Raw genomic sequence first — 25,291 nt, forward strand, 5'->3', positions numbered from 1 at the left:
AAATGAAAGGGACTCGTAAGTATCAGGTTTAACTCCTGGCTCCACAGCCACCACCATAATCAGACCATATGTCTGAGAGACTGTCCAAGTGCTTCTTTAACTCCAGCAGCTGAGCGCCATGAACACTGATCTGGAGAGCCTGCTCCATGCCCACCACTCTCTGGTGCAGAACCTTATCATAGCACCCAACCTAACCCTTCCCTGACACAGCTCCCTGCTGTTGCTTCATGTCTTGTTGCTGTAACCCAAAAGCAAAGCTCAGTAGTGCCCCTTCGCTCCCTGTGAGAAGCTGCAAGCTGCCATGAGGCCTCGCCTCAGCCTGCTCTGCTCTGGGCTGAACAAACCAAGGGACTTCAGCTGCTCCTCACACATCTTGCCCTCTGGACCCTTCACCATCTTAGTTGTCCTCCTTTGGATGTTCTCTAATAGTTTTGTGTCCCTCTTACATTGTGTCACCCAAAACCGTGCCTGATATTTTGAGGTTTGCTCACACCATGGCAGAGCAGGACCCTTACCCAGCCAGCAGTGCTGGGCATGATGCACCCCAGGGTATGGTTGGCCCTTTGGGCTGCCAGGGTACGCTGCTGACTCATGTTCAAGCTTTGCAAAGGCATAAATTCAGTAACAAGTTATACACAGATAAACTGGACTTTTAGTGCATAATCCAAAGGGTTATGTTTGCTAAATGAGATTTTATTAAACAGAAATGACTTTGTCCTGTTCCCTTTTCTTTTATGTCTTGTTTTCCCATTTTGTGTTCTGACCCATTACCTCATGTATTTGTAGTGTAGATCTGAGCAGCCTGAAAGAGCAGCTCAATGTTAGAATATGGGAAATGCATCTCCATGTCACGAATGCCAGTGTGGAGATATGGGAAAGGAAAAGGCAGTAAGCAGAGCATCACTTTGAAACTGAATTTTTGAGGTGGTGTGACAAGCATTTAATTTCAAAAGATTTTTAGTAGATAGTAAAAAAAAATCTATTTCAGAAAGCTGGAAAATAAAAAAATCATCTCCATAAAGAGAAAATAATACCTTTTCTTTTGGGTTTTAGTATAGAAGCTCACTGCATCCTTGCAAATCCTGCATTTTTGTTGTGTCCTCCTGCTCGTTTTGTCTCCATATTGTCACCACTGTTTTGCAAATCCATCAGTCATCAGGAGGTACGGTAGTATCAGGATATATCCTCTGCCTTAAGGAAAAAATGCAAATGGAAATGTTTATTTAAAGACAAAGAGATACTACTGGAAAGACAGTACTGAAGATTTCTGTCTCTTTTCCATGTTACTTGAGTTGTCCGTATATCAGGAGGAATTTAGTTGCTGAAAAACAGACATATTATGGAGAAAAGTCATGTGACTAATGTGCAATATAGCAATATTTTCCATTTGGTTCAGTAGCCTCTTGAAAATTTCAATAAAATTGTTTGATCATGTTATTTCTTGGTCATGTTATTTCATTCACTCAAGCAACTGATCATTTGTGAATATTTGTCCATGTACAGTGTCTTAATTTCATGTGTTGATACCTGCTCACACAGAACTCATCCCAGCTATTCATCTTCTTATCAAATCTTTGGCATACTGTGTATAGTGTGTGCAGAATACATAGTACAAGTGTTATGCTTAAATGAGAAAGAGGTTACGAACCAAGTCGCTAGTATTTTTCCAGTTCTTTCTTCTGTTTCCTACCTTCCCCTTCTCCTCCCTCTTTTCTACCTCCTGTCTTACTCCTTCACTCCCCCAGCCTGTAGTCATATTCCCTGCTGAAATGCTGCAAGCTGCACATGAACTGAGTTTGGGCAGCACTAGCCACTGAACTGGCAATGTCTGCCAGCTGATGGTACAAAGTTGTCTCATTCTCTTATTTCTGCTTCTTTTACCTCAAGCGACAACAGCTACGAAGACTTTATGCTCTCTTGTCTAATGTACCAGACAAGTCTCAGAGAAAATTACAAGGATTTTTTGTTGATACTGTTTGCTGCTATATTCAAGTTCATGCTATATTATGAAATATAAACAAAATTAATGTGCTTTTTTCTTTACTGATGAATTATTTTGTTGAGCAAAAATGAACACTGATTTAAGTAAATCATTATAATAGATTTGTGTTAGCTTTATTTAGCAATTTTCTGTATTCTTTAAACATTTATGTGGTCTCCAATTATGGCAATATTTTATTTGTCACTGCGAAATGTCAGGTTATTGCTTAAAAGGTAACCTCATTTTATATAATCAGATGGAAACTTAGCTGATGAAATAAAGCATTGCAGATTGGATAAAATTCCAATTACTGTTTCCATAGTAATGAATAACAATTACTAACATAACAAACATGTCAGTATTTTAGAGGTGCTTGTGTTTTATTTTGCTTTCATTGTTAAACACACCATTGTCTTAGAGACATGATGGTAATAATACTATCAAGAATCTGAGAGTTTGCTTAAAACATATCTAAAAATCTTTTTTTAGGTAACTGGCACTGATGCCATACAAGTAGCTGGTCATTACAAGAAGTCAACCATGGCTATATGCATGTGAGATTGAACTAAAACTGGATATTGTGTAATATATTGATGAAAAATTTCAGAAAATAGTATAAGAGCAAACAGTACTGGTGTCCTTTCAATATTTTTTCAACTGTATTGTCATGATAAGCTAACAAGGTTTTCAACACAAGCCAAATATTACATCACTTTAAATCCAGGTGTAAAAGTTGTCATTAATCAGGTTCTTTACAAATGTCTTAAACATCTTGATTTCCTAACGTACCATCTGGTATCACAGATATTATCTATGATAGATAAGTAACAGACTCCATCTGCTTTCTTAAAGTGTTTTCATTCTGTGGCTAGAAAGAATCAGAGAAAAAAAAAAAAAAAAGATACAATTACAAATTCAATTAAAAAGAAATCTGCTTGCTTGTACAATTATGTAGTAAGATTCTTCTTAAAGTCCTGTTTTACTGATCCACTTATTATTGACCTGTTTAACTGTCCACTATTGTTTTAGGTTGGCATAGTACTGCATTATTCTACACTATCTACTATGCTATGGATTGGAGTAACAGCAAGGAATATTTACAAGCAAGTCACAAAAAAAACTCAGTCATGCCAAAACGGTGACCAACCTTCTTATCCAAAACAACCTCTGCTCAGGTATGGACCATTACTTATGATATTTTTTCTAAGTATTTATTAAAAATATGAACTTTGAAACTCTTTCATTTCTGCACACTTTATTTTTATAGTCTATAAATAGAATCCATAAAGAACTGAGTCACTTTGGAGTATATAAAAATATGAATATTTACTGTGAGCCAGTAGTTAACTGTACTCAGGAGATGTGCAAAATTGATACTGGCTATGTTCAGGTGCTTCTATCAATTCAAGTTCCTGTTGCTTTCCTATGGATTAAAAAAAAAAAAACACAAACTGGCTTACTTCTGGGTTAAGGCATTACTTATCCATCAAAAGCTACTCTATAATGACTTTTTCTTTACCCTTATCCTTTCTGCTATAAATCTTGCTCACACTTACATTGATTGCTTAGTAACCTGATAGCAACCTTCCTCATTCCGCAATAGATATCTAATTCTATTACCAGGGAGACTGAAAGTCTGGACTCTGTCAGCTTTCTAGATGCAGCAGACTAACTAACACGTCTCTGATAGTGTGGCAGATGTAATGCAGTGTCATGAATGGAAGATTGACTGCTTCTACTGTAGAATTTTAGTTTGGTGCCCAGCTTCAAGGAAAAATTATCAGTCTGCCTTAAAAAAAAAAAAAAAAAAAAAAAAAAAAAAAAACCACCTATAATGATGTGGAATTTCCTACCAAGCACATGAGAGGAGAGATTCAGCTATCATAAGGTTAGGTGCTGCTCAAGTTGCTGTGTGTCCCTGTGCAGATTTCGAAGGAAGTCTGATACAGAGAGAAACCTCCAGACAAGGATTTCTCCCGTCTGTCTTAGATGTTTGCATGACAGCTGTCTTACGGAGATGTCTCTTTTCTTCCATTTCATGGAAAAAATAGTCAGTTTAGATTAAAGACCACAATTTTATGTACTCAAAGTCAGGAAGTATGAGTTATACTCTTTAGCGCTTTGCTGAAAAATCCCTGTTAGTGTACACTTCTTAAGACATTCTAGCTACTTTATCTTCAACACAAAATGTTTATTAAGTGGATCTTATAGTGGTTGTGTGATGTTGTCGAAATGTGTTAAAAATTGGTGAGAATATGAGAACGGCTTTGATGTCCAGACTCTGTTGAGGGAAATCTTTATTAACATTGATTAGTTCCCTGATCTTTAAAATGTATTATTTCTGGAGAAGAAATTATGTGAAGTTCCCCTGTTCTTATGCAGTCAATAGAAGAATATATTGGATTTGTTAGGTGTAATCCTAACAAACTCACTTTCACTGAGTGAGAGTGTCTGACTTTGCTAATCCATGATTTACTGTACCATTCTTCACAGATGAGAATTTCACACTTCCAGTTACTAGCTCATGGCAAAATGAATAATTGCCAATTTTCACATTCTGCAGTGTGGCTATTAATGTAGAATTGTTTCACATTGCATATATCCAGCACAGTGTATGTTCTTCAAATTCAAATCTTGTTCAAGCTGGAAAACAACAGGCAATCAGGTTATGGTAAGAATTACTCTAATTAAAATCCTTGTTGTACCAGTCACATCGAGGTTCTGAGCCAGTGAACATAAATAGCAGATACTTCAAGTTTAGTAGTAGAGATGATAAGACTACTTCTGACTGTAAAAAGCATGATGTAATTATTTAATAGCTAATGATTCCACAGTTATTTTTCTCACTCTGGGCACCATATCTCCTGGAGACACAGCCACTGGTATATGTAATATGATTTCATAATGGTTAGTGCTAGCTTCAAAATAATAAGGATCAGTTTCATTTCATGTAGAAAATGGGAATTGTATATGTGAAATTAAACATTGCTTTAAGCGAGAAAAAGATAAACTAAATAATTGGTAATTGTTGTTCTTCTGGAGGTATAATGATAGGGTTTTTTGGCCATTTCAACTTTACTGATTTCAATAATATTAAAATCATAATTTTTTGTAGAATAATATTTCCATAAAGTCAATGTAAGTCTAATATTTCAGTGTGCTCATATACAAGAAATGTTTTAAATGGACTCTTCTTGTGTTTATAATCTGATTACACCCTTGATACCAAGTGCACCTCAAGTGCATAAGAGAGAGAACAGCACAGTTGGTCTGGGTCTGGCATTCAGGGAGGTGGGTGTTAATTACTGTCTCCATTTGCATGAATAGTTAGCAAAACAATATAATTAATTTTATTCAAATGGAGATTGAGTTAAGTTCTTTTATGTGTCAGGTCTTTCAGTGCTAGAAAGCATATTGTCCAGTTTGCAAGGCACTTTTAAGGAAAAGGTGGCTTGTTGTTCATATCTGTAGATCTAGTCTGGCTTGTATTTGGTTTTGTTTAACATAAATACACAAATGTGTTTGGGAAGAGCTGCACTTTGCTGGTCTCTTTCAGCCTCTTCTGGTAATGAATGTATATGATAGACTGGGTTTCTGGTTCATGCGTGAGTGTTTTTCTATTCTTTGTGTATGCATTTGTTATATGGAGCATTAGAGTATTTTTTGTGAGTCAGTAAATGGAGGCAACTGTCAAAAAATCAATTCATAAATCTGTGATATGACGTTTATCAAGAAATAATAAAAGTGCTCATACTACACTTTTTCAGCAATCTTGATCTGCTCTAGCTAAAATACTGAACATACCAAAATCTCCAAAATATGAAGGAGACATTACCTTTTAGCAGAAAAGGATATATCTTTGCAACAGTTGATTCAGTTTCTCTGCCATCCAATTTGCTTATTCATTTATTGAAGTAATATGAATGATGTGCACTTGATTTTCTCCTGTTAGTTTTACTTGAGCTGCAGCAAGATGTATCCTACTGTGTAAAATAGTGATTCCGTATTAGTTTTCAATGTTTCAAAACACAGAGCTGAAACATGAAATCTTTTTACAGTGTAATTTAAGTGAAACTTGTTCTCCGTGCATATAAAATCTTGAATATTGCCTCTTTTTATGTATTAATCATATATTATATGATGCATCGTGTATGTTAAACATGAGACATTATGTATATTTTATTATATATTTTACAGCATATTTTATATATATTATGCATTAATTACCGACTTAAAACTCTCAGGGCCTACCACTTAGTCTGAAATCAGCTGCAACAATTTTGTCATTTTTCACTAAATGTTTCTGGATGCTAATGAGGTGGATCAAATTAATGCATTATTGAATTTTGTGTATTTAAATGCTGAACCCTAGCACTTCAGCAGATAATGAAATTACTTCCTGCAAAACATACTCTCTGGATATTCTTAATAGAAATATGTAATTCTGTCTGTTCATCCCCTATGGACATTTGTGAAACCTGGTAGTGTCTGGGTTCTGACTCATCTGAAGTCAGATTTTGCCAGCAAAAAAAAGGGCAGACAAGATTCAGCTGTTGTTTGTGGTGTACAGAACTTCTCACCAGCCCAGATACCATTTGTTTTTATAGCTGATGCATGCATTTCTCATCTGATACCTTGTGCACATACAGCTTAGAAATACAGACCAGGTAGAAAATGTCTTTTAACGGTTCTATTAACATTATGCCTTTCCAGAAAGAGAACAAAATTAGTCTACTATCATAAAAAACGCTGAGCACAATTGCATTATAAACATAAATAAGAACTAAATAAGCCAACTGGTGTTAAAGAGACAGATAATTAAGTTACCTTTAATTTCAGGTTTGTGTACCTGAAATGTGTCCTATTTCCCTCCACCCTTTTTATTCAAAGAACATCTTGCAAGTTAACTATTAGAGCATACATCAGATTAGAAACAGTCCAGTGTCATATATCTGCCATGAAAAAAAACAACACTTGACGCTTGATGTGCATAAATAAAGCTGCAGAATCCATTGCAAAATGGATAACAAGCTATGTCACTTTTGCTGCTGAATTTTGTCTTGCTCGTTGTGAAATGTGTCGAATACACTTTTTGAAAGGTTCTTACTAAAGCTGTAGGGCTTAGAGGAAAAGTACCTTTTTCAGCACCTTTGAAAAATTGTATGTCTAGCAGTAGTAGCAGTAGTTGCAGTAGCAGTAGCAGTAGTTTTTGAGTTGGCTGTAAGTCCTTTGTTTTGTATTCAAAATGCTGAGCTCAGTACTATGACTATTAAAAATAATGTACAGACTTTGAAATGTCTTAGAGCTGTTAAAGAAACTATTCTTTAACTTGCACAGAAGACCTAGAAATAATAGGAGATAACTGAAATAGTTGGCTGAACTGTAATGTCTGGTAATGAATGAATACATGCATATACATACAGGTATACATATATGTGATTTTCTGCTGTTCTATGTGAGCTTGTGTATGGGCAAGTTATATACATCATGTGTACAGTTACAGAAATAGAATCTGGGTCTTCCTTGTGAGTGATGTTCATGGTGCAGCAGTGACGGGGAGCCTACAAGTTGATCACATGCATGTGCAAGACATCGTAACGCTCCACTTGCATTCTCCCACTTACTCCTACAAACATGGCAACAGCTCTTCACTCTCTGGCTCATTATCTCAGCTACCAAAACACTAATCAGTAGTATCTAACTAAACAATAGCTAAGAATCTTAGTCTGTGACACTGAATTACATGAAGTTCTTTCACTGCAAAAAGGGAAAGCTTTCACGTACAGGAAAATCATCTTTGATTTGAGTAAATGAATCCTGTGATGAACCTCTTGTCTCTGACAGGAGATTTTCCAGATTTTTGGATGATACTACAGTCATTGTGGCATCTGCTTGGCTCTTGACAAGCCTGCTTTTCTCAGGATGAATACTAAGATGCTTGGTCTGGGTTCTGACAAGCTAGAGAAAACTCATGGGCCTCAATGGATCTACTGCAGTGTACTGTCACATTTGTCTAACTGTGAATCCCAAAAGCCTGGCTGAAGGTGTGACTTCCATCACAATCTGATGATATGGCAGTTTTTACTGAGTAAGTCACCAAAAGAGAAGGCTTCATCCTATATTTGAGCAGCATACTACAGTGCTCACTACATCACTGAAAATTGGCATGTGATGTTTTGGCATAGTAAAAGAGGTTATGGTACATAGACTCCAGTAATCAAGATTAAATACATCTTATATTTAGTCATTTACCAGATGAAACTTCTGTAATAAAAACAACTGATGATTTCTAATATTCACAAGGTTGCAAGTGTCTTCAAAAATTAATCTTTGTTACTCTGAGGATGTAGAAAATTTCCCTTAGTGTTTATAATCAAGTGGCAATAATTTATTGCAGCATAATATCATTCAATGCAACAGGGGATCAAAATTTGACCAGGATAACAGATTCTTTATTGAATGTAAAGTTTATCAAACATATCATGTCATGTTCTCAGCCCTACTCTTTTCTGGATCTTGAGAGTGAATCATACAAAGCGACTTAATTTACATCCTGACAGACACAGGCGTTGCTTGTCCCCTTGACACCAGTAGCTCTGAAATGCAATTAAGTTCTAGTGCATTTTTCATTTATACTGGCTCTCATGAATTTTTGCCATCTTGTATCAAATAATGATTGAGGGAGAGGGAGAGAGAAAGAGGTTAGATGAAAAGCATCATTACAGTCCATTGTTTTCTTCAGTATGCTGTGCACATAAATATTAATTCCTCTAATCTTCACCCATGGAATCTCATTTTTTTCTTCATGCAGTGAACATGCCAAATCACCTTTATAAAGTTTAAATTTAGTCTTGATTATCTCAAGGGTTATCTGCCATTTCCTTAACAGTTCTTTATAGTTTGTATGTGTTTGTATGCAAAATTCTCACAAGCCCTGTGGAGATCTCTGTATTTCAGTCTTAACTATTAGAATAGCCACAGTTTTTTCAATGGGGAGTAAGTGGAAGTAATGCCCCCCCACCCCTTGAGTAGATTTTCCACCATTTAGATAAATAATTGTACAGCAAGGCAGTAATCTCAAAAAATCAGCTATACCATGTTGTATTTGGTTGTATTTTAAATACCTGATTGCATCCCTTGCTTAGAGGACAGAATATTTTGTGGACAGTCATCAGGATGCTCTACTAACATCCCTGGTATTGAGAAGCCATATTTTCCTTCAAGTTATTAATTTAACTGTATTAGTCAAAGTGTTATTTATATTCAACATAAAAGTAATCTATGTGTAGATTATAAGGGATTATTATAAGGGATATTGAGATAAACTGAGGGTAAGAGCCATCTCAAAGCTTTAGCTTGGCTTAATAACTTGTCTAATCTTTTGAACAGTACTTGTTCTGAAGGCAAGTATTTTAGTGGCTAACATTCAAATACGAATGCTAATATTATGTCAGACTGTACTGACTGTCATGTAAATTGTAAAAAAGAAAAAAAGCTAATTCTGGGACCCTAGACAGTAGAACAGAAAGATTCTGCCACCTGAGGTACGAAAGCTAGAGAGAGCAAAAAAAGATGTCTCTTCATCATTAATGAGGTAGAGAAAATTGCAGAATCTCAACTGGTTTGATGCATTAGAAACATGTTGGTATAAGTGTTCTCTTTTAAAGGCTGATATATGGTCAGATGGGGTCAGGGATTATAGGCGGAGCCATTTTTTTTGCTCTCCAGCAATGAAAATGAAAGTTCTATATTGAAAAAGAGTATAAAGTGGTGACAAGGGAAACATTTTCATGAATTTTTCTTGTTCAATTTTTCCCCATATGATGGAAATGTATTTTGCTTCAGGCTGAAATTATCTTAGGTCAAAGAAAATGTCTGATTCAGCTCTGAACTAATTGTTCCATACTAACCCATTCTCACTAAAAATATTAAAATATGAGGTGTATTCAGAATAGCAATATATTGTTAGCGGTGCTTCAAGAAAGCTGTTGAACTTTGCATAGGACATATAAATATCCTTCACAGACAACACTCTATTGCCAGTATACACTTTCATAATAAGGAAGCATTTTCCAGTATAATGTGAATCAAACAAGAGATGTGATTAGAACTTTCCTTTTTCACCTTCAGAGTGCCTGAACACACTACCAAATGCCTTAAGCAAATGATGCTTTGAACAGGCGTTCCTCATTTCAATCTTATTTCAAGAGTTTTTTGCAGTCAAAGTAGAAAAGGACTTTGTTACTGCCATAACTTCATTACATAAAGTGCAGGTGGGATACGTGGGATACTGAGTCAATTCAGAGTAGCAATCTTATAATATCAAATCTTTGAAATGTTGAAGTAGAAGGTGAAGTTTTGTCCTCTGTGTTTAAAGAACAGGGTCTGAACTACTGCCTACGTCAAAAAAGGAATAGTTTATTGTTATTGCAAAAGAAAAACGTTAACTCATTACTTGCAAATGAACTATTAAAAATCATTGCAAGTTGTGTATCAAGGCCCTTTGAACTGGAAGTGTCCCTGGTTCTAAAGATGTTGACAAACGTAACCCTACCCTCTCACTCCTCCCCACAAAAAAATATTTCACTGATACTTGGTCAGTTAATAAGGGAATTCTGGTCTTGGGGCTTAAAAATTGTTGACAACAAGAGTTATGGCATTTGCAAGCTTGCAAAGAAGAGACTTGTAATGATTCCTATGATATTTTAAATTTGAAAGTGTGTAATTACAACATGCTGACCTGCTGAACTATACTTTTATTGTGAGTTCCTGGAAATTCAGAATTCTTGTCATAGTATTCCATGTCTCAACACTCTCTAGAATTCAAGCTAGTCAAATCCATAATTGCAGAGGATAAGTTAAGGGTAGGGTAAGCTTGATAAAATGTTCTGTGCTTTGATATTCTGCTCCAGGCAAAATGTAAGATGCTGATTGGAAGTTTTGCAAGTTCTAAAAATCTTTGAACATAATATATTCAAACGTCAATGGGGGTTTTGTAGAAAACTATCAGGTTTTTGGAAGAGCTAAATATTTTCTCATATAAATATCTGGTGTCCTACAAATAAGACTTGATTATGCAAAAAAAAATAAAACTAATTTCGTATGTGTCTATTGCCATGGAATGGACAAAGAACTAAACATTCCCATCTGCATGATATAATCACAACAGCTACAGAAAAAGCTTTCTGACTTCTGGTTGTGCATGAGTGTACTGTAATTTAAATTATTTTAAAAATCAGGCTTTGATTAACTTTAAGAAAATTAGAGATGTGAGATACAAATCCTTATGAAAATCATGTTAAAAAGATGCAACTAAAAGCTTGCCACGGGTCACCTTTTTTTAAGTGAATATGCAAATATGTCCACTTAACTGTAATGGGAATTGTGATGTTGCAAGGAAATACAAGATGTGAAGAATTGTCATGTTGTGCAGACTGATGAAATGCTATGTCACATAAACCTAGAACGCTGCAGGCAGCCAACTAATATTATATAGAATTGTTCAATAGTCTGTAATAATGGCAGTACAGTAGAAGTACTATGTATTTGCGTTTTAGCATGGCATAGATCTAGTAAGTTACTGCATTTACCAATACATTGCCAGTATTCTATTTTTGGCTTAAAGATGAACCAAGAGCAAATGTTAAACAATAAATAGTATGTGGGCTTTATTAAAATAAATCAGCAGAATTAAATACAAATATATAAACCATGTTTTTAGCAAGTGTGGTGCCTCTGAATTTTGCCTTTTCCTTTTAGAGGAAAAAGACTTGTAAATGAAAGGCTCCTATAAAATATATTACTTTAATCTTCCAAATGAAGAGTACAGTATATACGAATAATCATTTCCAGAGCAGATGCTTCCCTCATGAATTAGGTCATATTGACTGTTGATCAATAGGTTGATAATGATGACTGGGGTTAAACCAGAAGTTCATTTTCTGGATTAACTACTTCAAAAGGACCTTGTTGTGTTCCCTAAGTACAGTAGAAGAAAGGCAAGTCTTACCTGCAGTATAGATCTTGTATGTGTGTAGTATTTTCTCTGTTGTCTTAACTGAACGTTCTAAACTGTTTATTTTCACACTTAAAATTTAAAGTTCAAGAACAGCTGCAACATATTCACAATGAGCATTCTTAGTTTCCCAAATATTGATCCTATTTTTCAATGTCTGTCTTGCTCCCTGTGCTATTAAAAAGCACTACATCTGTGTGTATATCTGTGTGCCTCTTACAGAGGCAGTTGGACCTGCCTGTGCAGAACAGCATGCTTTAAAAATGGAACTCAGTGAATGATTGAAAACCTAGAAAACAGGAGGCAAAGGCATTAAAGAAATGCATTAGGAGAAGAAATTGTGACCTCCCTGTCAGTGATATGGATCTCTTGAGAGGTTCCACACCTAAAAGGGCAAGAAAGGAAGAAGGGAAAAACTCATGATGTTTCATGTTCTGCTTAGAGTTTGACTTCTGGATTTTTGATTTCTTTAAACCACTCAGCCTGGACTTTTAAAGCAATCTTCTTACTTCTTATTTGCAATGACAGCCATAAGTGTGAAAATAAATAGGAATACATGAGCTCAAATCACTTGAAAATTGTGGACTCTCATGGCTAGTTGCAAGTGTGAATAACAACACTCTGAAGATATTTTAAATGTATAATTAATGAAATTCTTTGAAATTACTGAAGACAATAAATAATAAGCTTAATTCACAATAGAAAGTAAATAGTTTGCTGTTAGAAAAATAATTTTAACTATAGGAATAGTTGATAATTAAAACACTTCACCTGGGATGCTGTAGAAAAAAAAAGTCATTAGTAATTTGTTAACAAAGGTTAGACAAACCTCAGCTATTCATGATAATTATTTAATGTGACCCTGCCTATGAGCATTTGGGCTCTCATAGGCACTCCTGCTCTACAATTCTATTATTCTTAAAACAAGTTTTTTTTCTAAGCATTCTAATTTTTCAGATCTTTATTTACTGCTGAATTCCTACAGCCTTGTGGATCTCACAAGAATTCTAGTGTTTTATTATGCAAGCAAATTTTGACAGAAGAGACTTTGAAACTAATGTGCTCCAAATATGCCTTCAGTGCTTGGAAATGTTATGAGTCTAGTAGAAACTGGCTGCCGATCCTCCAGGTAATTTTATTCAGGTACCACATTACTGTATAAAGCATAACAAAAATTAGGCCAACTTCTGCTCTGAGACATCCACACCCACAAAGCATTTTCAGTGAATCACAGGGAATTAAACATACATAACCACAGGAAAATTTTGATTCACAGATGAAATGTATTCCTTATTGTTAATTAAAAATAAAATTCTGTAAATTCCTTGCAATTTTGAAGATACAAATGAAAATAATTTAAATATATAATGTTTAATATTTAGCATTATTATTAAAACAGAATGTCCAGATCAGACTTTATGCATATATTAATAGTTGAGTATTCACTCAGATAAGGACTAGTGCCTTTATTATTGAACTACATTTGGTGCTCAGGGAATCACTGAAGAGTTTAAGCTCACATGGAAGTTATAGCTGATATAGATTTTCTGTGAAAGTAAATCTGAGCCTCAGAGAAACCTGAATCCTGTTTATCTATTGATTAGGAGAGGTACCTCATTACTGTTTTATCTATTAATTAGGAAGCAGTAGAACTATGATTACTGAACATCATTAGTGTTCGCCCCTCAATATTTATTAGCAGTATTGAGAAATTGGATTGCTTAGTAATGCTGTAGAGATTTAACTTCAAATATTCTATGTGATTTTTTGTTGAAATGTAAGTACATTTCCCTGTCCTACTGTGCTTATTAAAGGTAATCGCTTAAGTGGAAGTAGGTAATTCATAAAGAACATAACCTACAAATTTGCACCTGTAACCAGATGAGTTTCTTCAGATATATCTATTACTTTATCTCCCAGTTTTTGTTTTTTGTTTTAGCTTTTGCAGTCATTGACTTTATGGTTTGAATACAAAGAGACTAAATTTGTGGTATTTGCTGCGTAGATGAGCGGTCAGTTCTAGGATCTTACTTCTCCAAACAAACAAACAACAAAAAAGCCCGCAACCAAAAAAAAAAAAAAAAAAAAAAAATCTTGAACAAGGAGTATTAATTTCCCAGAAGTATCTGTGTACTTACACCACTTTGGAATTTGATTTCTGGGATTATTGATGCCAGTAAGTCTCATTCTCACTAATCAGAGATTAAGGAATAGAATTTGCGGGCAAAGAATTCCTACCGTAGTTATTATCAGACTAGCTGCCCTACTGTGTCTATAATTCATATGAATGGCGTTTTGGACTATTTAATGTGTTATGGCTCAGTTTTGTTATTATCTCATATAACAATCTTCTGTGCTTATGCAGACCCTTAACTTTCCATCGGTAATATTGAAGGAGCAACCAGTTAACTAAATTCTTTCCTCATACATCTAAGAGAGTTTTGCAGCTAAAGAAAATACTTCTTTCTGAGGTTCTGATCTTGCCAAAACTTATAGCAGTTATTATATTTAGCAAAGCTAGGCAGTCTCTTTACCTGGAAAGTTGAGCAAAGATGCTTTACAGTTTTAGGATGCTAGTAATGGCTGTTCATTCCTTTTCAGATCTCCATTTTCTGCAATGCTATTGTAGTAACATAACGTTGAAATGGAATGTCATTTCTAGTTTTTAATTAGAATTACTCAGTTGTTAGTTATTTATAAAGATAAATCTCTTCTTCCTCTACTTGTTCTTTTCTTTCAAACTTTCATCATGTCTTTTGGCTTAGTGTTCCAATAAACCCCGTGAGTTTCTTTCTTGAAACTTACACTTTGACCTTTTTATATATGATGGAAAAGCTTTGTTTTTGCTCCTGGTTAAAATCTGGGATAGGGATCACCAAAAATAGATTTCTGTGTATGTCAGTTTTTAAACAACAGGAAAAAGTAAACATTCATGCCATCATATATATAGAATTTCCCTTAGCTTAACTTAGTAAGACTAAAACCGACAACAGCAAAAAAATTTAACATTAAAACTAAAAATTGGGGTCGACACTCATGAACTCATGCCATTGTACCTTTGTTTCTTATTTTTTCAATGGGGTGAATTAAGGACGAGATGTCAAACTAAATTTTTGCCATTAACTTTAAATCTCTGATTTTGTAGATTCAAATCACTGCTGGAATACAGCTTGTCTATGATTTAATAGTGGTTAATTCATAATCGTTCATTCACATATGGCATTAAAGGAGCATGCTTTTTGCTGCCTCTAGATTAGAAGGTAAAACTACATCCTGTGGAACAAGGAGAGTGTTCAGAAGGAAGCTGAAAATGCAAAATCATGAGGGAAAGTTACTTCCACTGTGTTTTAACTCTTCACTACCTTTCGTTATACCTAATGACACCTAATTTAGATTTTAGTTTGATATGTGTCAAGAAGATAAATTTGAAGTTGCAGATAACATTGTAATATTCTCAATATAAGATTTTGTCTATGGGGGAAGGGGGAAAAAAATAAAGAGGAAAGGTAAGCAATTCATTTTTGCAAACCTTAGGGATGAAACTTCCCTAAGATTCTTCAATGATATAAATTAGTTTCTTCAAAAGAATCATGCAGTTGTGTAATAGAAAAACATGCAATTCTTCATCTCATTTATACAGGATTTGATCAAATTTGACAGGAATGCTTACATAAGTAATAATTGCACAACTGACCTGATACAATAATAGAGAAATTTGATAGATGGCGATAATTTTTCTTTTGGTGCAATTATTCTATGTTGCTCTCCCAGTTGTAGATGTTGATGTGATGTTATATGGGGCCTATTTCTGACCTCAGTCCTGTCCTCATCTTAATAACTTCTTAATAACTCACTGTGCTCTTCTAAGCACTCTAGCTGGCACACAGTCTTCCAGTTGTAGGAATATCCAAGCTGTGTTTACTCACCTGTGAGTCAGTCTTCTGTGATAGTGCATGTATTTCAATTTACAGAGTGATGTAATCTAGAAGAGCAGTACATCTAAAAAGACTTTCTCTCAACATTAGCAGCTGGTGTGGATGGATCCTCATAAGGTTTAAAAGATAACGATCAATAAAAAGTTAATCATAGAATCATGAAAACAATGTTTGGAAGAAATATCTGTAAGTTATCTAGTTTAACTCTCTAATTCTGAAAATCTCCAAGGACCTAATTTCTTCCATCCTCATTGTGTTTACTCTTAGCTTTCATCTTGAATGGAACACAAACATAAAATGTACAGACTGTAAGCTAGCTGGAATTAAAGCACACAAAAAAATCACTCTCAATCCCATAAACTAAATTCAATGTGTTCAAAACATTTTAAAATCCATAGGTATGTAGGAATATAATATAAAGTAAACATTCTTAGCTTCATAATGTGAAATATATATTATGTGTATGAATATCAGAAATCCTCATTAAGTTGCATGTAGTATATTTAAGCTATTGTTGAAAAATACAAGGTAGCAAAAGAAACTTGTCATGTGGTAACCTTGCCTCAGACCGTAAGGACTCTACTTCTCAAGTCCTCACTCCTTCAGCCTTTCCAAAAGTTTAAGAAATGTCTAAAAAATCGCAGGAAAAAAAGATAATGACAAGTGATTTTTCATCCCCACAATTGAAAGTATCCCTACGTCATAAGAAAGTTAGCACAATTTGTAACTTCAAAATGTCTTTTCAAAAAAAAAGGAAAAAGTGGAATACGGAATATCTGCTGTTGACAGAACTTGTGTATGATATGGATTACCCTTAGTTGTCTAATTTAAGCAAAGCACCAGAGTCTTCCTCATCACAGAAGAGAGTGCAGGCATAAGACTATTGTACAGGTGGCCATCTCTTCCTAGCGATAAAAGGAGCAAGTTTGCTTTGTATGATAGTTCACTGTACCAAATAAAGAACATTTATAGCCACTTTCCTCTATTATTTATTACTCAGTTGTGAAATCTTCCTAACAAAAATGTATTAATGAGTCTAAATTTCTATGAGTTATTTCTTGACAAACAGAAATAGAAAACATTTTCTGACAATCATGCATTTGTACTTCAGGTACAAGTTAGGTACTATCAAATATGTTTGTTTCCCAAAAATTTATCTTACAAGCAGCAGCATGCTTAAACAGTTTCTTACCTCAGGCATACTGTTATGGATAATAGCTATTTGTTCACCCATATCAATGTACATTGACCAGTCAGCATGTGTAACACGAAGGAGAGGGAGCTGGTTTTCATATCACAGAAATGTATTTATTTACATGAAGAATGAATATGTGGCTATATTATTGCTCTATAAAATACTAAATACATTAATCATTGCTGCACGGGTTGAAAATGAGTTGGTCCAACAAAAACATTAGTTGTGAAAATATGGAAATTTAGCTTTCCTTCAAGTAGTAAAATTAAGGAATATACTACAGTATTGAAATACGTGCAAGAGGAGCTGTTGTTACTAAGAAATCATAAGTGTCAAATGACAGGAAGTCATAAAATGTTCTTTAAAAATGTTGGAATTATATCTGTTTCAAAGACAAGAGAGCAATTATTCACAGTTGATCAAATTAATAGGTTTTGAATTTCTATATTAGTCCTTTGAGGTATTAGTAGAATTTTATATCTGTGTTCCAAATGCAGCCAGCTGTAAAACTGATTTGTCATCTGTGGGAAATGTCAACATTTTCTGTATGTCTTCACATTCTGAAAAAGAAATTGAAGTCAATATGTAGAAGTAATTGTGTAATAGAAATTCAGAAGAATTTTATTTATTTATTTATTTGTTTATTTAACCCAAGCTACATCTTCTGGCATCCCATTCAAAATTTCTAGTCCATAAATTTTCATTAAATCAGGTCTTTGTGGATAGCTCTCAAGGCAGGTATACTATTCAGTTCTACTGCTCTATACAAGTATTGAGATTTTTTTTTATTCCACAAACAAAGAAAATCTGAGTAGAAATAATCATAAGAATATAATGGTAATACTCACCCTCTGTTTAATGTATATAGATGCTACAGATGCATAATACTTCAAGGTTTTCGTTGTGCAGTTCTGGTCAGCAATTAAAGAAGATGTCGAAGTGCCTTAAGAATTGATATGTAAAGTCATTCAGGATGACTTATCATGGGATGTTAACATCTGTACCTTGTCTTGTACTGGTTTTACCTCACAAGTCTTTCTGTACAGTTTTCTGTATGATTGAAGGCAGTATTTCAGGTAATTGAAAATCGTGTCTTTGATGCTTTCAATACTAATTTGTCCTAACTTTGAAGAACTTAACAGAAATATTTTAAAATGAGAATCAAAACAAAGCACAAAATTTCTTTCTTTACTGTGCACTGACTATGGACATTAGAGGAATTCAAACAGCATGTAGGCTTTTCACATCAGAAACAATTCCTTTCATATGTTCTCTAAAAACGTGAGTTTGAGTTTCTGATTACAAAGGCTTGGTAGCTTTAGAGAATCAACAGAAAGGGTTTTGTGGTTTCCATGGATCTTCTGAGTAAATGCTTCTCAATTTTAAGTGGCCCTCTGGGTTTGTGACTGAATACTTCTTGTAAACCAAGAAGATTCAATAATCAAAATGATATTATTTTTATTTAGTATGTGGTTTCTTCATGTCTTAAATAAGACTGTTCTCTCACTTTGCCTGAGGACACATCTTGCTCTAGCTGTGTGATTAGATTTTAGATACATGCAGTTGAAAATAAACCCAATTATCTAAATAGATGGAAGGTAGAAGTAAATTGTGATTAGCATACGATTGTAAAACCAGAGATGCAGAAGCCTGAAACACTAACTCTGTTTAATTTTGATGATGCAGCACCTAATCCTTAACAATATTTTAAAGATGTGGCTTTTATTACCTTATCAGTAATAACTTCAGACACAGTAAGAACTCTTTAATACTTTGAAGTTTTAATATTTAAAAGCCAATAGAACTACCTCTATTTATATCTATACAGGGACAGTATAAATGTCTTGAGTCTTCTGAGTGGATATAATTTTAAAATATGCATAGGATACACTGAACATATCTAAATTAAGAAGTGAAAATTACCATTTTTCTGTACACTTAATAAAGCAATTTATAAGGGGTGTGGGTACATAGTACTAAATATTAGAAATGTGTATTATCCAGAGAACATTTATAATTTTAAAATATTTCTGAGGGTACTCTGTATAACAGTAACCATCCAATCACTACTATGCTACAGAGACCACCTGATGCATTCAGCAGTTTTGCATGCACTTATCTCTGAAGCTGTAATTTTCATTTTCATTACAGAAAGCCCATTTTTTTATAGCAGAAATGGCAGCTTTCATGGAGCAATGTTAAATTTCCTAAACACATTATTTTAATGGCCTGCATCAATCAAACAGGCTTTATAAGATGCTTGAAACGTTTCAGAGCCAGCAAAGATAAAAATGCTTTTTAGCCTGTTGCAGCTATGCTTACTTGTTACTGTTTCCTTTCTGTAATTAGTTAAGCCAGCATTCATCACTCAAGAATAAGGAAACCAAAGTTAAAACCATGATATTATTGTAAAAAAGTACTCTTTTTCAAACTTGTGAATTTAAGATTCCTATTTGTCTGCTAGTCTTTGAGCCATTGAAGTTCATGTTTTTCAAATGTGATGCCTTTGAGACCTTCCCACTCTATTGACTGAGTTAATCTAAGATGGAGAGATTTTGTGAAGTTCCTGTAAGTTTTACATGAGCAGATGAGTGGCAAAGATAAATAACTCAAAAAAAGGGAGGCTGAAATTATAGACACAAAATGTCATACCAATAGGAAAGATCTCAAGAGAACTCACACATTTTTAGAAACTGAATAAAACTGTGAATCAAAACTTGTTGGAAGTCAAATTCAAGGTGTTTCAGTGACCATATGAGAGCTCAGTAGAGAAGGCTGAAGTTGTTTGCCACATGCCCTCTGGAGCAGGGTTTAATATTGCATGATATGATAGAAGGTTTGCAAGAAATTGTGCAAATTAAAAGTGTAGCTTTTCTGGAATTTTGCATTGTATTTTTCTCTTCTAAACAATTTGGCTCCCTCTGGCACTGTGGGCAAAGGTCCTGCCCTTCATATAAGATCATTTATTTATATAAGAGAGAAAGGAAAAGCAGACATGAATTTAGAAGAGAATTAACGTATCCTCCCTGGAGATACTTCCAAGGAGTTCCTGAATTCTTTTTTACCGTCTGTTTGCACACATCTGTCTTGAATTCAGCCAAGCAAAGCTAAGAACAGGCCACCTGGGTCTACCAATACAGTTCCAATCTTCATGAAATCAATTGCTGGGTCATGTATGTCTTCTGAATAATTCTGCGCATGTACAGAAAAAAAAGAAAAGAAAAGGAAAAAAAAAAAAAGAGAGAAAAAAACAGAAAATGTAATAAGAATATAATTCTTCAGAAAATGGACAGTTTCACATATCTCCTTTAAAACTTATGGAACCAAAATTATTCAGATGTAATGTGGTAATTTAGCTCACACTAAAAACGAGGTCTCAGAATAAGTCTTTAAAGAAAACAAAAAACAAAACAGATTTTGATGCCATTTTCCATATATCAAATATATCAGTATCATATGAAAATTGGAAGATTCAATAAGTTGTATTAGTGAGTGCCAAAATATTTTATTGACATAAAGTCCTTTTAAAAAATTTAAATTTTAAATTTAAATTTAAATTTTAAAAATTTAGCCATGGGAGAACATAGACCAGAAACCTCTTTAAGTGACTTTCATATCTGATCCATATTTAAATGTATTTCCTCATGTTAGTGGCATCATTTGGTTCCTTTTGCAGGTTTAATGAAATAATACATAAAGTAAAACCAAAGAAATCCATATTTTCTCTTTATAATTCAAGGTGATTCTACTGACCATCATTCAATAGGGTTAATAATATATGTAATTGTATAACTATATATATATATATAGCAATAGGGTTAATAAATATATACAAATTAGTTATTAAATATGTGACAACATTATCACTATTTTTTTCATTTCACTTTCATATCATACAAAATGGTATTGTCATACATAGATAGGCTGCTAGAATTTCTTGTGTTGATGAGGGTCGATAGGTTAATGGTTCTTTTTTTTCCCTTTGAAAGTCAGAAGGACATCTTGATGGTAATTGACTTTCTAAAGGTGTACTGCAATGCTCAGTGAAGCAGTTGTGTTTGATTCAGTAGGCTGGAACTGCAAAATTATTTCAGCTAACAGCTCTATGCAGGAGTAGTCAAATGCCTGGATAAATGAGGTAGCAGTGAATTGTTCAGAAAAAGAGTATCAGCCATTTTACTACTAGAAATTAACTGTGAAAACAGATTTGAAAAATCTAATGTGTATTCTAGGGATGAAATGATTGTGCAAATAGAAAATTGCCAAAATATATTGGAAGGATGAGGTTTTAACTGCTCTTTTACTGCTTTTTTTTTTTTTTTTTTTTTTAAATCCAAACATATGAATGGCATTTTCTTTCTCAGCTCTATTCTTAAAATATTATGAAAACATACATAGATGCATATGTAGAGTGCTCTGAAAATAATGTCTCCTATTTCTTTCCATGGAAACTACAACAAAGAGCACAAGCACAGTATTTGATAGAGCAAATTCTCAGCTACAGAACACTGTTTTCCAGTGTAGTCACTACCATTAGCTATGCACTTTTGCCAGCAATGAACAACAGCCTGAGTACCACACTCATAAACATCAGCAACAGTGGACTGCAACAACTACTGCCACTGCTGAAATGCACCACGCACTGCCTCACTTTGGTTACGTCCACTGTTTTATCTCCATGAACATTCAGCAAGCATCAATCTATGTCAATGGGTACCATTTTTTTCTGCATGGAGGAACTGAATGGCACATCTTGTTCCATATACATTTCCATGTCTGATGCCATTTTTCAGATTTCCCCTCTGCTGCCATCTGTCATGTGGCAACAAAATGTTATTAAATATTGGTGGGAACATTCCACCTCTATTGCCATACCACCAACAACCACCTCTGATGTCATTGTTCAATACAATGAAATAAGAGGTATTACTTTCAGAGCAGTCCTCATAGAGAGTCTTTAAGAAATAGCAATATATTTATTTTCTTTATCATCAACCAGCTGTATATGTTACTTTTTGCTTTCCTTCAGAAGTATACTCTGCATGAATACCTCCATATTTTTACTGAAGTTATTTATTCATTAAGCTTGAGCAGGAGTAGAAGTCAACAAGCCAAGCTGCAGCACAGAACACACTGTTAGAGTCTCTTTTTGATTTCTAACAGTATCCAAGGTATTCTCAAATAAAAATAAAAGAAGGCAAGATCACCCTTTATTGTTATACGGAATGGCTCTGCAAGTTGGTCTAGCTAAGAAAGAGTCAGTACACTTATATCTGCGTAAATGAAGCTCATTTCTCTTACTTTTACTCTTAATTTTCTCTAAAAAATATTTTTGAGTTATAGAATTTTCTTAATTTTCTTTTTTCTTTTTGTATGTATTTTTTCTTTTCTATTCATTCTTCTGACTTAAGCTGTCCTAAAGGTAAAGTTGTCAGCAACTACTCAGTCAGAAAATTCCTGTTCATCTGCAACGTACTGAAGTACACATATGGGTACACTAGCCATGAAGGATGTTGAAAGGGTTCAACACATCTCCTCAGATTCCTCTACTGGCAGGGCCTAACCTACCACCAAAAGTACAATGCTTGAGAAATCATCTGACACAGGCAAACAGGAAGAAAAGCTCACTATGAATATCTAGTGCAGTGGACTAATAGGATAGAGGAAAGTGTTTTTTAAACTGTTGAATAGGTGAGGCTTAATATTTTCTATCACTGGTTAACATTCTCCCCATTTATTGTCTAGGTTCCCACATTAGAAGTCCCTAAGGCGACAACAAGCAAAGTATTTAAACTCTAATATCACAGCCAATTTTACTAGAAAATTAGAGCCTAGTTATGTTGAATTGAGGGTCTGGACATCTTAAGTTGAGCAAACAAATCTGCAGAGCATTTTCTTAATGACTTTGTCATTCATCTCTCTGTGCTTTAGTTCCTGCTTCTAAATGGAGATTATATATATTCTCACAGGAGCTTTATAAAGATTAATTAATGTTTGTGAAGCTCTTAATTTGCAGTAAGATGTAGAAGAAGGGGACATATATAAAACGAATAGCTACCTGTCCAGTGAGCTTTGCTCCATCAGTGCTGAATGAGTGAAAGGTCTTGTGGAAAAAAATGGAATGTAACCAGACAGTGAAAATGAAAAATAATAATGTCACATTAAAGGGCTAGATGGAATTTCTGCACAACTCTTCTTTTTTTCCTTTTGTGTGCGCGCGTGTGTGTGTAATCTCCATGTTTATATTTGCAAACAGGGAAACAGTGCTTAAGAAATACAGGCAATTTCTTTTTAGCAAGGCCATGAAGCAAAGCTAACATCATTTTTGTAAATATATTTGTAAGTCAAGACTATAGAATAGAATCATTCAATTGGAAGGGACCTTCAAATGTCATCTAGTCCAACGCCTAACTATCTGGGAATAAGATTTAAAATGTCTTTTTTTTTTTTTTCTGTAAGGTACATTTTGAAAACCACCTCATTCTTTTTGTTCATTTTATTAAAATTACCAGGGAAAAGAGTTATGAAATAATATGATGCATGAAAAAATCAAGAAGAATTATTCAAAAATCAGGCTTGTATATGCTTCAGCTTTCTACAGAGCAGCTACTTATCTGTCTGCATGCCTGCAGGGTACTTGAACTGTGGCATCTGTTTAGCTCAGAAGTTAATGACTATTTTCTATATGGATTATTTTCATAGAGATGTTAAAATCAAATCCCAGCTCAAGGAAAAATAAAGGGAAACTCTTCTTGCTGTGATATCTTTTTTATTTACATGTTTATTTTGCAAGAAGCTAATAGACTGACATCTCTTCCTACATTACCTGTATCCTAGAAGTGAAGCTAAGTAGATTCATCTCTATTCGTACTGTTGAGAGAGGAGGTAATGGTATCCTTACATATGTAGCATGTACTTTTGTACAGTTGAGCATGTAGAGAGTAATACTTACAAATGCATTTTAAGCAGTAAGGGTGGGACTAGTAAATAACTTGTCCGTCACTGTTCTGCAGAAAAAAAAAAAAAAGGACAAATCTTAAGCAATAAGGTTAAGCCCACAAAGCCAAGGTCTCGTGCAGTTTTGAGCACAGGAAGAATTCGTTCACAGGTTTGGGCTGGAGAGAAGCCAGCTGCTGAGGCAAGACATTCATCACTGGGTAGAACTCTCTTTTCGCTCAGTGGCTTACTGTGTAATAGTTATGGAAATAAACTTAGAAGAATATATCGTATGTTAAGATGGTAGAATTGATTCTGCCTGCAGGCTATTGCAGTCATTCTTGCTGACATTATCCTGTTTCTATCTGATTGGCTCTGTAGCTCCCAGTATTTTGTAGTAGAGTTTGCCTTACAGGAGCTTTTTGAAAAGAAGCTGGAAAATAGTAAGCTGTGATGTCATAAGTGAGACATCGCCCCAAGCAGTGTCTGTTTGTGTTGAGGATTTTGGGGGGTTTATGTCACTGCATGTAATGAAAAGTATGGTACTTATTGATCTAAGGCGGCTGCAGCAGAACTTAGGGGTTCCCTCCCTCTCCTGTTCATTGAGATTGGTTCCTCCCCTCACAAATTACTGCAGACCATCTGTGTGTGCCTGCACAGCCTGTTTTTCAGGCCTTAGGTGTTGCCCACATTGCAGTTGAGAGGTTCAAGTGCAGCTCATAGAAGCCTACCAGAGAAGCTTTAATCTAATTAGCTCGAATAACAACATTAGCAAAGATGTGATGGAATGAGCATCAGTAATAAATGTACACTGATGTGAAAGCCTGCTAGGAATCCTCAGGACATCTCCGGGTGGCCTGAAACAAAAATATACAAATTTTTAAAACTATTCCCTAAGGCTATTGAAACAGCAGCTTGGCAGTAACTTCAAAGCCCCAAATCACCCCATAATCTTGCCTGTAAAACAATGCTAAAATATTATATAAATAAACTGCTTGTCAAGATCAATTTTTAGTTGTAAAAAAACTTTAATTTCCTCCTCGTTGTTTACCAGTCTTTAAAGATCTGTGCACATGGCTATCTCAATTACAGCCAAATCCTCTGTGTTCACTGGCTCCATTATAACAGTCAGTCAAAGCAGGCTTCTCCAACCAGCCCGTCTTCCTGCTGCTGCCTACAGCATTTTGTTACTGGTAGCCTGAGTATCACTCTTCACTTTTCTTGAGTGG

General features: G+C 34.6%; 1 protein-coding gene across 3 annotated transcripts in view; it reads left to right on the forward strand.

The window, feature by feature from the left end:
• Window positions 1-25,291, forward strand: part of LOC128077672 (adhesion G protein-coupled receptor A3-like) — a 252,454-nt gene that overhangs the window by 215,775 nt on the left and 11,388 nt on the right. For all 3 annotated transcript variants that reach the window (XM_052677159.1, XM_052677160.1, XM_052677161.1), the window contains exon 17: window positions 3,011-3,156. In XM_052677159.1, coding sequence (XP_052533119.1) covers window positions 3,011-3,156 — 146 coding nt within the window. The remainder of the gene's footprint in view (window positions 1-3,010; window positions 3,157-25,291) is intronic.

This window comes from Tympanuchus pallidicinctus, unplaced genomic scaffold (assembly GCF_026119805.1).
Source record: "Tympanuchus pallidicinctus isolate F22 unplaced genomic scaffold, pur_lepc_1.0 scaffold16, whole genome shotgun sequence".
NCBI classification, from domain to species: Eukaryota; Metazoa; Chordata; class Aves; order Galliformes; family Phasianidae; genus Tympanuchus; species Tympanuchus pallidicinctus.